Genomic DNA, 24,885 nt, shown 5'->3' with positions numbered 1-24,885 from the left:
ACTGTGTATATTGTGTATATATGTGTATACTGTGTATATACTGTGTATACTGTGTATATACTGTGTATATTGTGTATATATGTGTATACTGTGTATATACTGTGTATATTGTGTATATACTGTGTATATTGTGTATATATGTATATACTGTGTATATATGTGTATACTGTGTATATACTGTGTATATATGTGTATACTGTGTATATACTGTGTATACTGTGTATATACTGTGTATATTGTGTATATATGTGTATACTGTGTATATATGTGTATACTGTGTATATATGTATATACTGTGTATATATGTATATATGTATATACTGTGTATATATGTATATATGTATATACTGTGTATATTGTGTATATATGTATATACTGTGTATATATGTATATATGTGTATACTGTGTATATATGTGTATACTGTGTATTTATGTGTATACTGTGTATATACTGTGTATATATGTATACTGTGTATATTGTGTATATATGTGTATACTGTGTATATATGTATATACTGTGTATACTGTGTATATATGTGTATACTGTGTATATATGTATATACTGTGTATATATGTATATACTGTGTATACTGTGTATATATGTGTATACTGTGTATATATGTATATACTGTGTATATATGTATATACTGTGTATACTGTGTATATATGTGTATACTGTGTATATATGTGTATACTGTGTATATTGTGTATATATGTGTATACTGTGTATATATGTATATACTGTGTATATTGTGTATATATGTGTATACTGTGTATATTGTGTATATATGTGTTTACTGTGTATATATGTATATACTGTGTATATTGTGTATATATGTATATACTGTGTATATTGTGTATATTGTGTATATATGTATATGCTGTGTATATATGTATATACTGTGTATACTGTGTATATATGTATATGCTGTGTATATATGTATATACTGTGTATACTGTGTATATATGTGTATACTGTGTATATATGTATATACTGTGTATACTGTGTATATATGTGTATACTGTGTATATATGTGTATATATGTATATATGTTTATACTGTGTATATTGTGTATATATGTGTATACTGTGTATATATGTGTATACTGTGTATATTGTGTATATATGTGTATACTGTGTATATATGTATATACTGTGTATATTGTGTATATATGTATATACTGTGTATATTGTGTATATATGTGTATACTGTGTATATATGTATATACTGTGTATATTGTGTATATATGTGTATACTGTGTATATACTGTGTATACTGTGTATATATGTGTATACTGTGTATATATGTATATACTGTGTATATTGTGTATATATGTATATACTGTGTATATTGTGTATATATGTATATACTGTGTTTACTGTGTATATATGTGTATACTGTGTATATATGTATATATGTGTATACTGTGTATATATGTATATACTGTTTATACTGTGTATATATGTATATACTGTGTATATTGTGTATATATGTATACTGTGTATATATGTGTATACTGTGTATATATGTATATACTGTGTATACTGTGTATATATGTGTATACTGTGTATATATGTGTATACTGTGTATATATGTATATACTGTGTATACTGTGTATATTGTGTATATATGTATATACTGTGTATACTGTGTATATATGTGTATACTGTGTATATATGTATATACTGTGTATACTGTGTATATATGTGTATACTGTGTATATATGTATATACTGTTTATACTGTGTATATATGTATATACTGTGTATATTGTGTATATATGTATACTGTGTATATATGTGTATACTGTGTATATATGTATATACTGTGTATATATGTGTATACTGTGTATATATGTATATATGTGTATACTGTGTATATATGTGTATACTGTGTATATATGTGTATACTGTGTATATACTGTGTATATGTGTATACTGTGTATATATGTATATATGTGTATACTGTGTATATATGTATATACTGTGTATATTGTGTATATATGTATACTGTGTATATATGTGTATACTGTGTATATATGTATATACTGTGTATACTGTGTATATATGTGTATACTGTGTATATATGTGTATACTGTGTATATATGTATATACTGTGTATATTGTGTATATACTGTGTATATTGTGTATATACTGTGTATATTGTGTATATATGTGTATACTGTGTATATTGTGTATATACTGTGTATATTGTGTATATACTGTGTATATTGTGTATATTGTGTATATATGTATATATGTGTATATTGTGTATATATGTGTATATTGTGTATATATGTATATACTGTGTATATATGTATATACTGTGTATATATGTATATATGTGTATACTGTGTATATATGTGTATACTGTGTATATATGTATATACTGTGTATATTGTGTATATATGTATACTGTGTATATATGTGTATACTGTGTATATATGTATATACTGTGTATACTGTGTATATATGTGTATACTGTGTATATATGTGTATACTGTGTATATATGTATATACTGTGTATACTGTGTATATTGTGTATATATGTATATACTGTGTATACTGTGTATATATGTGTATACTGTGTATATATGTATATACTGTGTATACTGTGTATATATGTGTATACTGTGTATATATGTATATACTGTTTATACTGTGTATATATGTATATACTGTGTATATTGTGTATATATGTATACTGTGTATATATGTGTATACTGTGTATATATGTATATACTGTGTATATATGTGTATACTGTGTATATATGTATATATGTGTATACTGTGTATATATGTGTATACTGTGTATATATGTGTATACTGTGTATATACTGTGTATATGTGTATACTGTGTATATATGTATATATGTGTATACTGTGTATATATGTATATACTGTGTATATTGTGTATATATGTATACTGTGTATATATGTGTATACTGTGTATATATGTATATACTGTGTATACTGTGTATATATGTGTATACTGTGTATATATGTGTATACTGTGTATATATGTATATACTGTGTATATTGTGTATATACTGTGTATATTGTGTATATACTGTGTATATTGTGTATATATGTGTATACTGTGTATATTGTGTATATACTGTGTATATTGTGTATATACTGTGTATATTGTGTATATTGTGTATATGTGTATACTGTGTATATTGTGTATATATGTATATATGTGTATATTGTGTATATATGTGTGTATATATGTATATACTGTGTATATATGTATATATGTGTATACTGTGTATATTGTGTATATATGTATACTGTGTATATATGTGTATACTGTGTATATATGTATATACTGTGTATACTGTGTATATATGTGTATACTGTGTATATATGTATATACTGTGTATATATGTGTATACTGTGTATATATGTGGATACTGTGTATATGTGTATATATGTGTATATTGTGTATATATGTGTATATTGTGTGTATAAATGTATATACTGTGTATATATGTGTATACTGTGTATATATGTGTATACTGTGTATACTGTGTATATACTGTGTATATTGTGTATATATGTGTATACTGTGTATATATGTATATACTGTGTATATTGTGTGTATATATGTATACTGTGTATATATGTGTATACTGTGTATATATGTATATACTGTGTATACTGTGTATATATGTGTATACTGTGTATATTGTGTATATATGTGTATACTGTGTATATATGTATATACTGTGTATACTGTGTATATATGTATATACTGTGTATACTGTGTATATATGTGTATACTGTGTATATATGTATATACTGTGTATATTGTGTATATACTGTGTATACTGTGTATATATGTATATATGTGTATACTGTGTATATATGTGTATACTGTGTATATATGTATATACTGTGTATATATGTATATACTGTGTATATATGTATATACTGTGTATATATGTATATATGTGTATACTGTGTATATTGTGTATATATGTATATACTGTGTATATTGTGTATATATGTGTATACTGTGTATATACTGTGTATATGTGTATATATGTATATATGTGTATACTGTGTATATTGTGTATATATGTATATACTGTGTATATTGTGTATATATGTATATACTGTGTATATTGTGTATATATGTATATACTGTGTATATTGTGTATATATGTATATACTGTGTATATTGTGTATATATGTGTATACTGTATATACTGTGTATATTGTGTATATATGTGTATACTGTGTATATATGTATATACTGTGTATATTGTGTATATATGTATATACTGTATATACTGTGTATATATGTGTATACTGTGTATATATGTATATACTGTGTATATTGTGTATATATGTATATACTGTATATACTGTGTATATATGTGTATACTGTGTATATATGTATATACTGTATATATTGTGTATATATGTATATGCTGTGTATATATGTATATACTGTGTATATTGTGTATATATGTATATGCTGTGTATATATGTATATACTGTGTATATTGTGTATATATGTATACTGTGTATATTGTGTATATATGTATATACTGTGTATATTGTGTATATATGTATATACTGTGTATATTGTGTATATACTGTGTATATTGTGTATATATGTATATGCTGTGTATATTGTGTATATATGTATATACTGTGTATATTGTGTATATATGTATACTGTGTATATATGTGTATACTGTGTATACTGTGTATATATGTATATACTGTGTATACTGTGTATATTGTGTATATATGTGTATACTGTGTATATATGTGTATACTGTGTATATATGTATATACTGTGTATACTGTTTATACTGTGTATATATGTGTATACTGTGTATATATGTATATACTGTGTATACTGTGTATATATGTGTATTCTGTGTATATATGTATATACTGTGTATACTGTGTATATATGTGTTTACTGTGTATATATGTATATATGTGTATACTGTGTATATATGTGTATACTGTGTATATTGTGTATATATGTGTATACTGTGTATATATGTATATACTGTGTATACTGTGTATATATGTGTTTACTGTGTATATATGTATATACTGTGTATATTGTGTATATATGTATATACTGTGTATATTGTGTATATTGTGTATATATGTATATGCTGTGTATATATGTATATACTGTGTATACTGTGTATATATGTGTATACTGTGTATATATGTATATACTGTGTATACTGTGTATATATGTGTATACTGTGTATATATGTGTATATATGTATATATGTTTATACTGTGTATATTGTGTATATATGTGTATACTGTGTATATATGTGTATACTGTGTATATATGTGTATATATGTATATATGTTTATACTGTGTATATTGTGTATATATGTGTATACTGTGTATATATGTGTATACTGTGTATATATGTATATACTGTGTATATTGTGTATATATGTGTATACTGTGTATATATGTGTATACTGTATATACTGTGTATATTGTGTATATATGTATATACTGTGTATATTGTGTATATATGTGTATACTGTGTATATATGTATATACTGTGTATACTGTGTATATATGTGTATACTGTGTATATATGTATATACTGTGTATATTGTGTATATATGTATATACTGTGTATATTGTGTATATATGTATATACTGTGTTTACTGTGTATATATGTGTATACTGTGTATATATGTATATATGTGTATACTGTGTATATATGTATATACTGTTTATACTGTGTATATATGTATATACTGTGTATATTGTGTATATATGTATACTGTGTATATATGTATATACTGTGTATATTGTGTATATATGTATACTGTGTATATATGTGTATACTGTGTATATATGTATATACTGTGTATACTGTGTATATATGTGTATACTGTGTATATATGTGTATACTGTGTATATATGTATATACTGTGTATACTGTGTATATTGTGTATATATGTATATACTGTGTATATTGTGTATATATGTATATACTGTATATACTGTGTATATATGTGTATACTGTGTATATATGTATATACTGTGTATATTGTGTATATATGTATATACTGTATATACTGTGTATATATGTGTATACTGTGTATATATGTATATACTGTATATATTGTGTATATATGTATATGCTGTGTATATATGTATATACTGTGTATATTGTGTATATATGTATATACTGTGTATATTGTGTATATATGTATACTGTGTATATTGTGTATATATGTATATGCTGTGTATATTGTGTATATATGTATATACTGTGTATATTGTGTATATATGTGTATACTGTGTATATATGTGTATACTGTGTATATATATGTATACTGTGTATATATGTGTATACTGTGTATATATGTATATACTGTGTATACTGTTTATACTGTGTATATATGTGTATACTGTGTATATATGTATATACTGTGTATACTGTGTATATATGTGTATTCTGTGTATATATGTATATACTGTGTATATTGTGTATATATGTATATACTGTGTATATATGTATATATGTGTATACTGTGTATATATGTGTATACTGTGTATATTGTGTATATATGTGTATACTGTGTATATATGTGTTTACTGTGTATATATGTATATACTGTGTATATTGTGTATATATGTATATACTGTGTATATTGTGTATATATGTATATACTGTGTATATTGTGTATATATGTATATGCTGTGTATATATGTATATACTGTGTATACTGTGTATATATGTGTATACTGTGTATATATGTATATACTGTGTATACTGTGTATATATGTGTATACTGTGTATATATGTGTATATATGTATATATGTTTATACTGTGTATATTGTGTATATATGTGTATACTGTGTATATATGTGTATACTGTGTATATATGTGTATATATGTATATATGTTTATACTGTGTATATTGTGTATATATGTGTATACTGTGTATATATGTGTATACTGTGTATATATGTATATACTGTGTATATTGTGTATATATGTGTATACTGTGTATATATGTGTATACTGTATATACTGTGTATATTGTGTATATATGTATATACTGTGTATATTGTGTATACTGTGTATATACTGTGTATATATGTATATACTGTGTATACTGTGTATATATGTGTATACTGTGTATATATGTATATACTGTGTATATTGTGTATATATGTATATACTGTGTATATTGTGTATATATGTATATACTGTGTTTACTGTGTATATATGTGTATACTGTGTATATATGTATATATGTGTATACTGTGTATATATGTATATACTGTTTATACTGTGTATATATGTATATACTGTGTATATTGTGTATATATGTATACTGTGTATATATGTATATACTGTGTATACTGTGTATATATGTATACTGTGTATATATGTATATACTGTGTATACTGTGTATATATGTGTATACTGTGTATATATGTATATACTGTGTATATTGTGTATATATGTATATACTGTGTATATTGTGTATATATGTATATACTGTGTTTACTGTGTATATATGTGTATACTGTGTATATATGTATATACTGTTTATACTGTGTATATATGTATATACTGTGTATATTGTATATATATGTATACTGTGTATATATGTGTATACTGTGTATATATGTATATACTGTGTATACTGTGTATATATGTGTATACTGTGTATATATGTGTATACTGTGTATATATGTATATACTGTGTATACTGTGTATATTGTGTATATATGTATATACTGTGTATACTGTGTATATATGTATATACTGTGTATACTGTGTATATATGTGTATACTGTGTATATATGTATATACTGTTTATACTGTGTATATATGTATATACTGTGTATATTGTGTATATATGTATATACTGTGTATATATGTGTATACTGTGTATATATGTATATACTGTGTATACTGTGTATATATGTGTATACTGTGTATATATGTATATATGTGTATACTGTGTATATATGTGTATACTGTGTATATACTGTGTATATGTGTATACTGTGTATATATGTATATACTGTTTATACTGTGTATATTGTGTATATATGTGTATACTGTGTATATATGTATATACTGTGTATACTGTGTATATATGTGTATACTGTGTATATATGTATATACTGTGTATACTGTGTATATATGTGTATACTGTGTATATATGTGTATACTGTGTATATATGTATATACTGTGTATATTGTGTATATACTGTGTATATTGTGTATATACTGTGTATATTGTGTATATATGTGTATACTGTGTATATTGTGTATATACTGTGTATATTGTGTATATACTGTGTATATTGTGTATATACTGTGTATATTGTGTATATACTGTGTATACTGTGTATATATGTGTATATTGTGTATATTGTGTATATATGTATACTGTGTATATATGTGTATATTGTGTATATATGTATATACTGTGTATATATGTATATACTGTGTATATATGTATATATGTGTATACTGTGTATATTGTGTATATATGTATACTGTGTATATATGTGTATACTGTGTATATATGTATATACTGTGTATACTGTGTATATATGTGTATACTGTGTATATATGTATATACTGTGTATATATGTGTATACTGTGTATATATGTGTATACTGTGTATATTGTGTATATATGTGTATATTGTGTATATATGTATATACTGTGTATACTGTGTATATATGTATATACTGTGTATATTGTGTATATATGTGTATATTGTGTATATATGTATATACTGTGTATATTGTGTATATACTGTGTATATTGTGTATATATGTGTATACTGTGTATATTGTGTATATATGTGTATATTGTGTATATATGTGTATATTGTGTATATATGTATATACTGTGTATATATGTATATACTGTGTATATTGTGTGTATATATGTATACTGTGTATATATGTGTATACTGTGTATATATGTATATACTGTGTATACTGTGTATATTGTGTATATATGTGTATACTGTGTATATATGTATATACTGTGTATACTGTGTATATATGTGTATACTGTGTATATATGTGTATATTGTGTATATATGTGTATACTGTGTATATATGTATATACTGTGTATACTGTGTATATATGTGTATACTGTGTATATATGTATATACTGTGTATATTGTGTATATACTGTGTATATTGTGTATATATGTGTATACTGTGTATATTGTGTATATATGTGTATACTGTGTATATTGTGTATATATGTATATACTGTGTATATTGTGTATATATGTATATACTGTGTATATATATGTATATACTGTGTATACTGTGTATATATGTGTATACTGTGTATATATGTGTATACTGTGTATATTGTGTATATATGTATATACTGTGTATATTGTGTATATATGTGTATACTGTGTATATATGTATATACTGTGTATATATGTATATATGTGTATACTGTGTATATTGTGTATATATGTGTATACTGTGTATATATGTATATACTGTGTATACTGTGTATATATGTGTATACTGTGTATATATGTATATACTGTGTATACTGTGTATATTGTGTATATATGTGTATATTGTGTATATATGTATATACTGTGTATACTGTGTATATATGTATATACTGTGTATATTGTGTATATATGTATACTGTGTATATATGTGTATACTGTGTATATATGTGTATATTGTGTGTATATATGTATATACTGTGTATATATGTGTATACTGTGTATATTGTGTATATATGTGTATATTGTGTATATATGTGTATATTGTGTGTATATATGTATATACTGTGTATATATGTGTATACTGTGTATATATGTGTATATTGTGTATATATGTGTATATTGTGTATATATGTATATACTGTGTATATTGTGTGTATATATGTATATACTGTGTATATTGTGTATATATATATATATACTATATGTGTGTTTTTGTATACGCTGTGCTTATAGTATGTATGTATATGCTCTATATACTGAATATAGTATACGAGTGTAGAACTTTATGTGTATATAAGTATATTAAGGTGTGTATATATCAGTGTATAAATTTGTGTAATTGTATAAACATGTCCGTATAAGGGAACATTCACAAGAACATATGAGGGATGTATATCTGACTGCAAATTTGCTGCCGGATATACCTCTCCTCCTCTCCAGCGCGCCAGACTTGTGCCTGCCAGGCTATAGCCGGGCGGGCACACGTTTATGTGAATGCTGCCTAAATATGTATATTTTTTTAAGGGGAAGGGGGCCCCATGCAGAAATCTGCTATGGGGCCCAGCCTCTCCTAGTTACGCCACTGGTACATAGGTTCCCTATGGGTATATAAAGTGCTCAATGCATGTGCAAATCCTAAAATAGGAGCATACCTTTAGCCATAATACACCACCCGTCTGCCACAAGCAGGTTCCCCACATATCTATCTACATACACACACATATATCTACATACACACATATCTATCTACATACACATATCTATCTACATACACACACATCTATCTACATACACATATCTATCTACATACACACACATCTATCTACATACACACACATCTATCTACATACACACACATCTATCTACATACACACATCTATCTACATACACACATATATCTACATACACACATATCTATCTACATACACACATATATCTACATACACACACATCTATCTACATACACACACACTTCCATCTACATACACACACATCTATCTACATACACACACATCTATCTACATACACACACATCTATCTACATACACACACATCTATCTACATACACACACATCTATCTACATACACACACACTTCCATCTACATACACACACATCTATCTACATACACACACATATATCTACATACACACACATATATCTACATACACACACACTTCCATCTACATACACACACATCTATCTATATACACACACATATATCTACATACACACACTTCCATCTACATACACACATCTGTTTATCTACAAACACACATCTATCTATATATACACACGCACCTATCTACATACACACATCTACTTACATACACACACATCTATTTATCTACATACACACATCTATCTACATACACACATCTATCTACATACACACACATCTACTTACATACACACACATCTACTTACATACACACACATCTATTTATCTACAAACACACATCTATCTACATACACACACATCTACTTACATACACACACATCTACTTACATACACACACATCTATTTATCTACATACACACATCTATCTACATACACACACATCTATCTACATACACACACATCTATTTATCTACAAACACACATCTATCTTCATACACACACATTTATCTACATACACACACACACATCTATCTACAGACGCACACATGTATCTACATACACAAACGTCTATCCATCTACATACACACACATCCATCTACATACACACACATGTATCTACATACACAAACGTCTATCCATCTACATACACACACATCTATCTACATACACACACATGTATCTACATACACAAACGTCTATCCATCTACATACACACACATCTATCTACATACACACACATGTATCTACATACACAAACGTCTATCCATTTACATACACACACATCTATCTACATACACACACATCCATCTACATACACACACATCTATCTACATACACACATCTATCTACATACACACATCTATCTACATACACACATCCATCTACATACACACACATCTATTTATCTACATATACACATCTATCTACATACACACATCTATTCACATACACACATCTATCTACATACACACACATCAATCTACATACACACATATATATATATATATATATATATATATATATATATACACACACATCTATCTACATACACACACATGTATCTACATACACAAACATATATCCATCTACATACACACACATCTATCTACATACACACACATCCATCTACATACACACACATCTATTTATCTACATATACACATCTATCTGCATACACACACATCTATCTACATACACACACATGTATCTACATACACAAACATATATCCATCTACATACACACACATCTATCTACATACACACACATCTATCTACATACACACACATCCATCTACATACACACACATCTATTTATCTACATACACACACATCTATCTACATACACACATCTATCTACATACACACATCCATCTACATACACACACATCTATTTATCTACATATACACATCTATCTACATACACACATCTATCTGCATACACACACATCTATCTACATACACACACACACACATCTATCTACATACACACACATCCATCTACATACACACATATCTATCTATATACATACACACATATCTTTCTATATACATACACACATATCTTTCTATCTACATACACACACATCTATCTACATACACACACATATCTACATCCACACACATCTATCTACATCCACACACATCTATCTACATACACACATCTATCTACTTACACACACATCTATCTACATACACAGACATCTATCTTCATACACACACATCTATCTTCATACACACACATCTATCTACATACACACACATCTATCTACATACACACACATCTATCTACATACACACACATCTATCTTCATACACACACATCTATCTATATACACACACATCTATCTTCATACACACACATCTATCTACATACACACACATATATCTACATACACACACATCTATCTACATACACACACATCTATTTATCTACATACACACACATCTATTTATCTACATACACATACATCTATTTATCTACATACACATACATCTATTTATCTACATACACATACATCTATTTATCTACATACACACACATCTATCTTCATACACACACATCTATCTTCATACACACACATCTATCTACATACACACACATCTATTTATCTACATACACACACATCTATCTACATGCTCACACATCAAATTTTCTACATACACACACATCTATCTACATACACACATCTATTTATCTACATACACACACATCTATCTATCTACATACACACACATCTATCTATCTACATACACACACATCTATCTACATACACACACATCTATCTACATACACACACATCTATCTACATACACACATCTATTTATCTACAAACATACATCTATCTACATACACACATCTATCTATTCACATACACACACATCCATCTACATACACACACATCCATCTACATACACACACATCCATCTACATACACACACATCTATCTACATACACACACATATATCTACATACACACACATCCATCTACATACACACACATCCATCTACATACACACACATCCATCTACATACACACACATCCATCTACATACACACACATCTATCTACATACACACACGTTCATCTACATATACACATCTATCTATCTATATACACACATCTATCTATCTACATACACACATCTATCTATTCACATACACACATCTATCTATTCACATACACACACATCCATCTACATACACACACACATCTATCTACATACACTGACATCTATCTACATACACACTTCTATCTACATACACACATATATACACATCTATCTACATACAAACACATCTATCTACATACACACATCTATCTGCATACACACATATATACACATCTATCTACATACACACACATCTATCTACATACACACACATCTATCTACATACACACACACACATCTATCTACATACACACACACATCTATCTACATACACACATATATACACATCTATCTATCTACATACACACATCTATCTATCTACATACATATATATAGACATCTATCTTCATACACACATATATACACATCTATCTATCTACATACACACATCTATCTATCTACATACACACACATCTATCTTCATACTCACATCTATCTACCTACATAAATCTATCTACATACACACATCTATCTACATACACACATCTATCTACATACACACACATCTATCTACATACACACACATCTATCTACATTAACACATATATATCTACATAAACACATATATATCTATCCACATACACACATATATTTCTATCCACATACACACATATCTATCTATCCACATACACACATATCTATCCACCTACATACATACACACACATCTATCTACATACACACATATATACACACATCTATCTACATACACACACATCTATCTACATACACACACATCTATCTACATTAACACATATATATCTACATAAACACATATATATCTATCCACATACACACATATATTTCTATCCACATACACACATATCTATCCACCTACATACATACACACATCTATCTACATACACACATATATACACACATCTATCTACATACACACACATATACACACATCTATCTACATACACACATCTATCTACATACACACATCTATCTACATACACACATCTATCTACATACACACACATCTATCTACATACACACACATATACACACATCTATCTACATACACACATCTATCTACATACACACATCTATCTACATACACACACATCTATCTACATACACACACATCTATCTACATACACACACATCTATCTACATACACACATCTATCTACATACACACACATCTATCTACATACACACATATATACACACATCTATCTACATACACACACATATACACACATCTATCTACATACACACACATATACACACATCTATCTACATACACACACATATACACACATCTATCTACATACACACACATATACCCACATCTATCTACATACACACACATATACCCACATCTATCTACATACACACACATATACCCACATCTATCTACATACACACACATATACCCACATCTATCTACATACACACATCTGTCCACATACACACATATATATCTATCCACATTCATCTATCTACATACACACCAATCTATCTACATACACACATATATATCTATCCACATACACACAGATATATCTATCCACATACACACATATCTGTCTATCCACATACACACACATCTATCCACATACATACAAACACACACATATATCTACATAGACACACATATACACACATCTATCTACATACACACAAATCTATCCCCATACACACATATCTATCTATCCACATACACACACATCTATCCACATACATACGTACACACACATCTATCTACATAGACACACATATACACACATCTATCTACATACACACACATATACACACATCTATCTACATACACACATCTATTTATCTACATACACATATCTATCTACATATACAAACCCATCTATCTACATATACACACATCTATCTACATACACACACATATACACACATCTATCCACATACACACATCTATCTACATACAAACATCTATTTATCTACATACACACACATCTATCTACATACACACACATATCTATCTACATATACACACCCATCTATCTACATATACACACATCTATCTACATACACACACACATATACACACATCTATCCACATACACACATCTATCCACATACACACACATATACACAAATATATCTTCATATACACATCTATCTACATACACACATCTATCTATCTACATACACACACATATACACATCTACCTTTTCTTGCCTTTAGGGACTGCAGCTGATGAGACAAGATGTCAGTAGAGAGGAAATGGCGGATCGGAATTGTGGGCTACGGCCATGTGGGTAAGTCTTGTGGGAGGAGTTATGTCCTTTCACCTGTAGATTACATAGCACACAGTTTGTAGCATGTGAGGTAGAATAGGACATAATTATGCTTGTGGGACCAAGGGACATGAGGAGCCAAAGAGCGTCTACTCGCAAATGTACTGGTGTTGTTTGGAAGAAGACTCTTGGGGAATATCTCTCTGCTGGCAGGTCCAATGACCGGGGGACATCTCTGTGCTGGCAGGTCCTATGTCCGGGGGACATCTCTGTGCTGGCAGGTGCCATGACCGGGGGACATCTCTGTGCTGGCAGGTGCCTTGACCGGGGGACATCTATCTGCTGGCAGGTCCAATGACCGGGGGACATCTCTGTGCTGGCAGGTCCAATGACCGGGGGACATCTCTCTGCTGGCAGGTCCAATGACCGGGGGACATCTCTCTGCTGGCAGGTCCAATGACCGGGGGACATCTCTGTGCTGGCAGGTCCTATGTCCGGGGGACATCTCTGTGCTGGCAGGTCCTATGTCCGGGGGACATCTCTGTGCTGGCAGGTGCCATGACCGGGGGACATCTCTGTGCTGGCAGGTGCCATGACCGGGGGACATCTCTGTGCTGGCAGGTCCAATGACCGGGGGACATCTCTGTGCTGGCAGGTCCAATGACCGGGGGACATCTCTGTGCTGGCAGGTGCCATGACCGGAGAACATCTCTCTGCTGGCAGGTGCCATGACCGGGGGACATCTCTGTGCTGGCAGGTCCAATGTCCGGGGGACATCTCTCTGCTGGCAGGTGCCATGACCGGGGAACATCTCTGTGCTGGCAGGTCCAATGTCCGGGGGACATCTCTGTGCTGGCAGGTCCAATGACCGGGGGACATCTCTGTGCTGGCAGGTCCAATGACCGGGGGACATCTCTGTGCTGGCAGGTGCCATGACCGGGGGACATCTCTCTGCTGGCAGGTCCAATGACCGGGGGACATCTCTGTGCTGGCAGGTGCCATGACCGGGGGACATCTCTGTGCTGGCAGGTCCTATGTCCGGGGGACATCTCTGTGCTGGCAGGTGCCATGACCGGGGGACATCTCTGTGCTGGCAGGTCCTATGTCCGGGGGACATCTCTGTGCTGGCAGGTGCCATGACCGGGGGACATCTCTGTGCTGGCAGGTGCCATGACCGGGGGACATCTCTGTGCTGGCAGGTCCAATGACCGGGAGACATCTCTGTGCTGGCAGGTGCCATGACCGGGGGACATCTCTGTGCTGGCAGGTCCTATGTCCGGGGGACATCTCTGTGCTGGCAGGTGCCATGACCGGGGGACATCTCTGTGCTGGCAGGTGCCATGACCGGGGGACATCTCTGTGCTGGCAGGTCCAATGACCGGGAGACATCTCTGTGCTGGCAGGTGCCATGACCGGGGGACATCTATCTGCTGGCAGGTGCCATGACCGGGGGACATCTCTCTGCTGGCAGGTGCCATGACCGGGGGACATCTATCTGCTGGCAGGTGCCATGACCGGGGAACATCTCTCTGCTGGCAGGTGCCATGACCGGGGAACATCTCTCTGCTGGCAGGTGCCATGACCGGGGAACATCTCTCTGCCGGCAGGTGCCATGACCAGGGGACATCTATCTGCCGGCAGGTGCCATGACCAGGGGACATCTATCTGCTGGCAGGTGCCATGACCGGGGCACATCTATCTGCTGGCAGGTGCCATGACCGGGGAACATCTATCTGCTGGCAGGTGCCATGACCGGGGAACATCTCTCTGCCGGCAGGTGCCATGACCGGGGCACATCTATCTGCTGGCAGGTGCCATGACCGGGGAACATCTCTCTGCCGGCAGGTGCCATGACCGGGGCACATCTATCTGCTGGCAGGTGCCATGACCGGGGAACATCTATCTGCTGGCAGGTGCCATGACCGGGGGACATCTATCTGCTGGCAGGTGCCATGACCGGGGAACATCTATCTGCTGGCAGGTGCCATGACCGGGGGACATCTATCTGCTGGCAGGTCCAATGACCGGAGAACATCTCTCTGCTGGCATGTGCCATGACCGGGGGACATGTTGTAGGACCAGGATCACAAGGAACTAGCAGCAGTTCCACAGGCACAATGTGATGATGTCATAGTGCTTGCCGGCTTCAGAGCTGCAGCCAATGTCGAGTAGAAGGTAAGACTGCTGCACGGGAATGAGAAGTGAGCAAGTGGGGGGCACAATGTTGGGGCGAGATTGCTGCGTTACAGTGGGGGCATTATCTGGGGGCGAGATTGCTGCATTACAGTGGGGACACAATGTGGGGGCGAGATTGCTGCATTACAGCGGGGGGCACAATGTGGGGGTCAGATTGCTGTTACAGTGGGGGGCACAATGTGGGGGTGAGATTTCTGCGTTACAGTGGGGGCACAATGTGGGGGCGAGATTGCTGCGTTACAGTGGGGGGCACAATGTGGGGGCGAGATTGCTGCGTTACAGTGGGGGGCACAATGTGGGGGTGAGATTGCTGCATTACAGTGGGGGCGAGATTGCTGCATTACAGTGGGGGGCACAATGTGGGGGCAAGATTGCTGCATTACAGTGGGGGGCACAATGTGGGGGCGAGATTGCTGCGTTACAGCGGGGGTCACAATGTGGGGGCGAGATTGCTGCTTTACAACGGGGGGCACAATGTGGGGGTCAGATTGCAGCGTTACATTGGGGGGCACAATGTGGGGGTGAGATTGCTGTGTTACAGTGGGGGGCACAATGTGGGGGTGAGATTTCTGCGTTACAGTGGGGGCACAATGTGGGGGTGAGATTGCTGCGTTACAGTGGGGGCGAGATTGCTGCATTACAGTGGGGGGCACAATGTGGGGGCAAGATTGCTGCATTACAGTGGGGGGCACAATGTGGGGGCGAGATTGCTGCATTACAGCGGGTGTCACAATGTGGGTGCGAGATTGCTGCGTAATACAATAGTTCTGCATAGAGAAGGGTTAAAAACATGAATATTAGTTGATATTATCAGAATGTAGTAACATTAAATCTGAGGTGCAGCAAATTCTCCCTGCAGCCTGATGAATCTGGAGGGGGGACCATTCAGGGGGCGATATGTTTGCCTCTGTAACACTTAGAATCTCTTTTTTATTAATCTAAATTTGTGTTTCTAAGTGTCAGGAAAACGGAGATATTAACTGTTAATCTGCCATTGGGAGTGATTGTTATATATATAAATCGCACCTGAAATTCTCACTTTAAACTTGAATATCTGCGGATCCCTGGCACCTAAAAACACAATTCTAGATTAATTTGCTTATTCTTTTATGTTTTGCTATAAACTATAAATAAATCTGCTATACGCTATAATAATTTGCACCTTTGTGGTTCTCAGCATTGCCGCATCTCCCTCCCTTGGGGAGATGGTGGGGGTAGAGACAGGTGACACGTGTTAGGGCTCCATCTCGTTTCTTCCCCCAGAGCATTATAATCTTTATTATATGTAGTGAAATCCTGGGACGGCCCCTCACAATCTACATAGACATGTGACTGGTGACATAAGAGAACACATGATGTCCTTTACATAATGCTGATGAGAAAGTTAGAATGTGCAACTAAATATAAAGATAGTCTAGTGAGGGGAAGTGTCCTGCAGAGTCCAGCTACAGCTGTCACTCAGAGAGCTGTACAAGGTCTAGTAGGTCAATGCCCTAGGCCAGCCAGCACATGGCAATAACTGTGCTCATCCACTCGTTACATTTAGTCATTTACTTGCATTCACATTTCCTCCCTTTGAACACATTTATTGGCTCCTTCTGTAGCTGCAGCTACTTCTGGCCGGATCCCCCAGACCAGGACACTCAGACGTCATTCACCAGTTGGGCTTCAACCTCATATGGAAATACCACAGCTCTAGAACTCTTAGAGACCAGTCATTCCACTATATCTAAGGGATTGTGTCAAAGAAGTAGAGTAAATTCAAACGCAGACCAAGCCACACCCACCGGGGCAGACGCGGCCCGTTCGCATTGGCGTTTCAATGGAAACTCCTGCCATCGTGAACGAGCCACCGGTGTTTTGCATTAAATTAATACAAAACACCGGCAGCTTGTTTCCGATCGCCGCCGAGACGGCACGTCTGCCATCACCCTTATGCGGCGCCAAACTCAAGGGTCACATCATCTGACTTCAGAAAGCTTTAGTCACCTCCCCTTGGACTCTGCTGGGCTTGAACTCTGCTGGGCTTGGACCACGCTGGGCTTGGACTCTGCTGGGTTTGGACTCTGCTGGGCTTGGACCACGCTGGGCTTGGACCACGCTGGGCTTGGACCACGCTGGGCTTGGACCACGCTGGGCTTGGACCACGCTGGGCTTGGACCACGCTGGGCTTGGACTCTGCTGGGCTTGGACTCTGCTGGGCTTGGACTCTGCTGGGCTTGGACTCTGCTGGGGTTCTTCATGTTAGTTGTAAAATTTAAGTGATGCATTTTGCGTTTCGGTCTGAAAAAAGTGAAAATTTGGCAAAAGTTCATAAAAATTCTTCATTTTCCAAGTTTGAAATGTTCTGCTTTCCAGACAGGAAGTAAAACTACCCAAAAATCTTGATTAAGTAACATTCCCGGGATGGCTGCTTCATGTCGGATGATATTTTATGCAACCTGTCATTTTTCTCGGATCTTACGAGGTGCAGTACCATTTTTCTCATTTTCATGAAAATCCCCAAAACTCACATTTTGAGGGACGACTCAGCCTTCAAGTGACAGAGAGGCCTAAATAATAGTAACACCGCATAAATGACCCCCCTATAGAAACTTTACCCCTGAACGTATGTAACACAACTTCTATAGAGCCATCCCGACAATGCAGGCTAACTATGCAGGCGGCAGGCAGGAAGCGATCGGCTAAAGAAGCCGACAGAACACCCAGGCAGCACAGCTCCGCGGCGCCCAGGAACTCTAAAAATGGCGCCAGGCGGTCCCACACAGCAGCGCTCACCGCAACCGCTCCCTCAGCGCAGCCAGCAGAGGAGCAGAGGAGCGGCATTGAAGATCCCACAGGCGGAACGCGAGCAGGAGAACGACATTGACCCAGGTCAGATCGAGATCCCCCCTCCCTCAGCACCCCCACGAGGTGGGTACCAAAACCACCTAACCTCCCCGATACAGTCCCTAGAGACACTCTGGCCAGGTTCACCTTCTTCCACGTAAAAGATGCCCTGCTATCACAGTCAAGGAAAATACAAAACCTGCCACAACCGTACGAGAACATAAAATTATATACAGATTTATCTGCGGCTACGCTACAAGCAAGGAGAGAATTCACTCCAATAACAACCCTCCTTAGAAACCATGGGATCCCCTACAGATGGGGATTTCCCACGAAACTCCTAGTCAAGAGATTCAACTCCATCATACCAATCAACTCCACAGAAGCAGGTATGGAAATCCTGAAAACATGGAATATCACTGCAGACCATCATCCGAAATCTACAACAAGAAATTCTCAACACCTGGAAACAGACTGGAACGTCCGCTGAAATTCTGAGTGAACTGACAAAATATGGACTAACAGGCCCAATAATGTCAGCAATCAAGGCCTTATATTCTCACCCAGCAGCATACGTATACACCAATAAAACCCTATCCCAAAAACTTACACTATCAAATGGAACTAGACAGGGCTGCCCTTTATCACCCATTTTCTTTACCCTCTCGATTGAACCCCTAGCAGAATCAATTAGGAATAATCCCTACATTTTAGGAGTCAAGATAGGAAGAATAGAACATAAAATAGCTCTTTTCGCTGACGACATAGTTTTATCGCTGACCAAGACAGACACCTCATTGCCCAATTTTTTGAAATAGTAGAAGATTTTGGAAAGATTTCACACTATAAAATCAATGCAAACAAATCGCAAATATTACCAGTCAAAATCCCAGACGCAGAACAGAACATACTAAGACAAAAATTCCACCTAGATTGGCAAACACAAAACATAACATACTTAGGAATACAGCTAACATACCCATAAAAAACTATACCACACAAACTTTGCCCATATAACCAACACTATTAATGCACTATACATAAAATATTCAAGACATCAGCTAACGTGGTTTGGCCGTATAGCATCGTTTAAGATGGTAATACTCCCGAAATTCCTGTATCTGTTCAGAACGGTTCCAATTAAAATACCAAATAACTTCTTCAAAGCAAATAATAAGAATCTTCAGAATTATATATGGCAACAGAAAAAACCAAGGGTATCATTATCCATTATGACAAAACATAAGAAAATAGGAGGACTTGGGCTACCAGACCTCAAAGACTATCATAAAGCAGCAATACTAGACCAACTCAAACACTGGTGGCTAGATTCGACAGACAAAGCATGGTTAACGATTAGAGATGAGCGAGCACTAAAATGCTCGGGTACTCGTTATTCGAGACAAACTTTTCCCGATGCTCGAGTGCTCGTCTCGAATAACGAGCCCCATTGAAGTCAATGGGAGACTCGAGCATTTTTCAAGGGGACCAAGGATCTGCACAGGGAAGCTTGGCCAAGCACCTGGGAACCTCAGAAAAGGATGGAAACACCACGGAAATGGACAGGAAACAGCAGGGGCAGCATGCATGGATGCCTCTGAGGCTGCCTAATCGCACCATTATGCCAAAATTATGGGCAACAGCATGGCCATGACAGAGTGACAGAATGAAGCTAGATAGCATCTAAAACATCCAATAATTGACCCTGACACTATAGGGGACGGCATGCAGAGGCAGCGGCAGCAGCGGCAGGCTAGAGAGTGTCTTGGCAACATACCCCAAATGGACTCAGGCTTAAAACCAATGGGTGGCAGAGAGGAACCAAAGGAGGTGAGCAAGAAGCGCTCAAATAATATCGGTACATGATAAAAGTTTGCCAGTATATTTTGTGGATTACACAGCAGGGTGGCGACAAAGTTAACATGGAAGCCATGAAAACAACCCAAAATTCTGCCTGACACAGCTCGTTTGATAAGGGGACCATGTATGGAGGCAGTGAACTAGTAGTAGATTAAAGGTGCTGCAGTTAAAACTATGTTAGTTGGATCTTGGCATGGAGCTGGCGCTCCGCTGCCAGGCGAGCTTTCGCCAATCCAAGCCCCTGTCTCTAGGCTACTCCCCAAACAGCACTTCTAAGAACCTTTTGTATAAGATCAAGTGTAGTAGCGTTCTTATAAGTTTGGGTTCTGGCGGGTGAGGGGAATGTAAACAGATGCGCAAGAAGTGCTGAAATAATATTGGTAAATGATAAAAGTTTTCCAGTATATTTTGTGGCTTACACAGCAGGGTGGCGACAATGTTAACATGGAAGCCATGAAAACAATCCAAAATTCTGCCTGACACAGCTCGTTTGATAAGGGGACCATGTATGGAGGCAGCTATATGGACTATTTTTGGAGGCAGCTATGGCGATGACGTGTGGAGGTAGCAATGGAGACAACGTGTGAAGGCAGCTAAAAAGACGACGTGTGGAGGCTGCTATGGAGACAATTTAATTTGGATAGTGCCTGTATGTGGCAGTCCAAAAACGTTTTCAAAGCAGAGGAGCAGGTAGCTGGTCCTCCAAAAAGATTAAATAAATTGAGTGCCTGTATGTGGCAGTCCAAAAAAGTTTTCAAACCAGAGGAGCAGGTAGCTGGTCCTCCAGAAAAATTACATAGATTGAGTTCCTGTATGTGGCACTCCCAAAAATTGTTTAAAACAGAGGACAGGGTAGTTGGCCCTCCAGAAAAATTAAATACATAGAGTACTATAGCCAGAGCCAGTTGGCCCTGGCAAAAAAATAGCCAGTTTCCTCTTCTTTAGTGTACAAAGAGGAGGAGAAGGAGGACAATGAGGAGGAGGAGTGCATAAATTATTCAGGTTCAGCTTCTTTCACCTGGTGGAGAATGGAAATGCGGAGAAATCCAGGCTTTATTCATCTTGATAAGCGTCAGCCTGTCAGCGCTGTCAGTCGACAGGCATGTACGCTTATCGGTGATGATGCCACCAGCTGCACTGAAAACCCGCTCGGACAACACGCTAGCGGCAGGGCAGGCAAGAACCTCCAAGGCGTACAGCGCCAGTTCGTGCCACATGTCCAGCTTTGAAACCCAGTAGTTGTAGGGAGCTGTGTGATCATTTAGGACGATGGTATGGTCAGCTACGTACTCCCTCACCATCTTTCTGTAAAGATCAGCCCTACTCTGCCGAGACTGGGGACAGGTGACAGTGTCTTGCTGGGGTGACATAAAGCTGGCAAAAGCCTTGTAAAGCGTACCCTTGCCAGTGCTGGACAAGCTGCCTGCTCGCCTACTCTCCCTCGCTACTTGTCCCGCAGAACTACGCACTCTGCCGCTAGCGCTGTTAGAAGGGAAATACTGTTTCAGCTTGTGCACCAGGGCCTGCTGGTATTCATGCATTCTCACACTCCTTTCCTCTCCAGGGATGAGAGTGGAAAGATTTTGCTTGTACCGTGGGTCCAGGAGAGTGAATACCCAGTAATCGGTGCTGGAATAAATTCTTTGAACGCGAGGGTCACGGGATAGGCAGCCTAGCATGAAATCTGCCATATGCGCCAGAGTCCCAACGCGCAAGAATTCACTCCCCTCACTGGCCTGACTGTCCATTTCCTCCTCCTCCAACTCCTCCAACTCCTCTTCTTCTGCCCATACACGCTGAACAGTGAAGGACTGAACAATGGTCCCCTCTTCTGTCTCGCCAACATTCTCCTCCTCTTCCTCCTCATCCTCCTCCACCTCCACCTCCTCCGATATGCGCTGAGAAACAGACCTAAGGGTGCTTTGGCTATCAACAAGGGAATCTTCTTCCCCCGTCTCTTGTGACGAGCGCAAAGCTTCTGACTTCATGCTGACCAGAGAGTTTTTCAACAGACCAAGCAGCGGGATGGTGAGGCTGATGATGGCGGCATCACCACTGACCATCTGTGTTGACTCCTCAAAGTTACTCAGCACCTGACAGATATCAGACATCCACGTCCACTCCTCATTGTAGACTTGAGGAAGCTGACTGACCTGACTACCAGTTCTGGTGGAAGTTGACATCTGGCAGTCTACAATCGCTCTGCGCTGCTGGTAAACTCTGGATAA

At 36.0% G+C, this 24,885-nt stretch overlaps 1 protein-coding gene across 1 annotated transcript in view; it reads left to right on the top strand.

Moving 5' to 3' along the window:
• LOC140069090 (aspartate dehydrogenase domain-containing protein-like) overlaps positions 1–24,885 on the top strand; it is a 56,304-nt gene that overhangs the window by 5,462 nt on the left and 25,957 nt on the right. Inside the window, exon 2 of the mRNA XM_072114413.1 lies at positions 15,720–15,793. Within this exon, the coding sequence (XP_071970514.1) occupies positions 15,742–15,793 (52 nt within the window). The 5' untranslated portion in view covers positions 15,720–15,741. The remainder of the gene's footprint in view (positions 1–15,719; positions 15,794–24,885) is intronic.

This window comes from Engystomops pustulosus, chromosome 7 (assembly GCF_040894005.1).
Source record: "Engystomops pustulosus chromosome 7, aEngPut4.maternal, whole genome shotgun sequence".
NCBI classification, from domain to species: Eukaryota; Metazoa; Chordata; class Amphibia; order Anura; family Leptodactylidae; genus Engystomops; species Engystomops pustulosus.
This window is presented reverse-complemented; position numbering and strand designations above follow the sequence as displayed.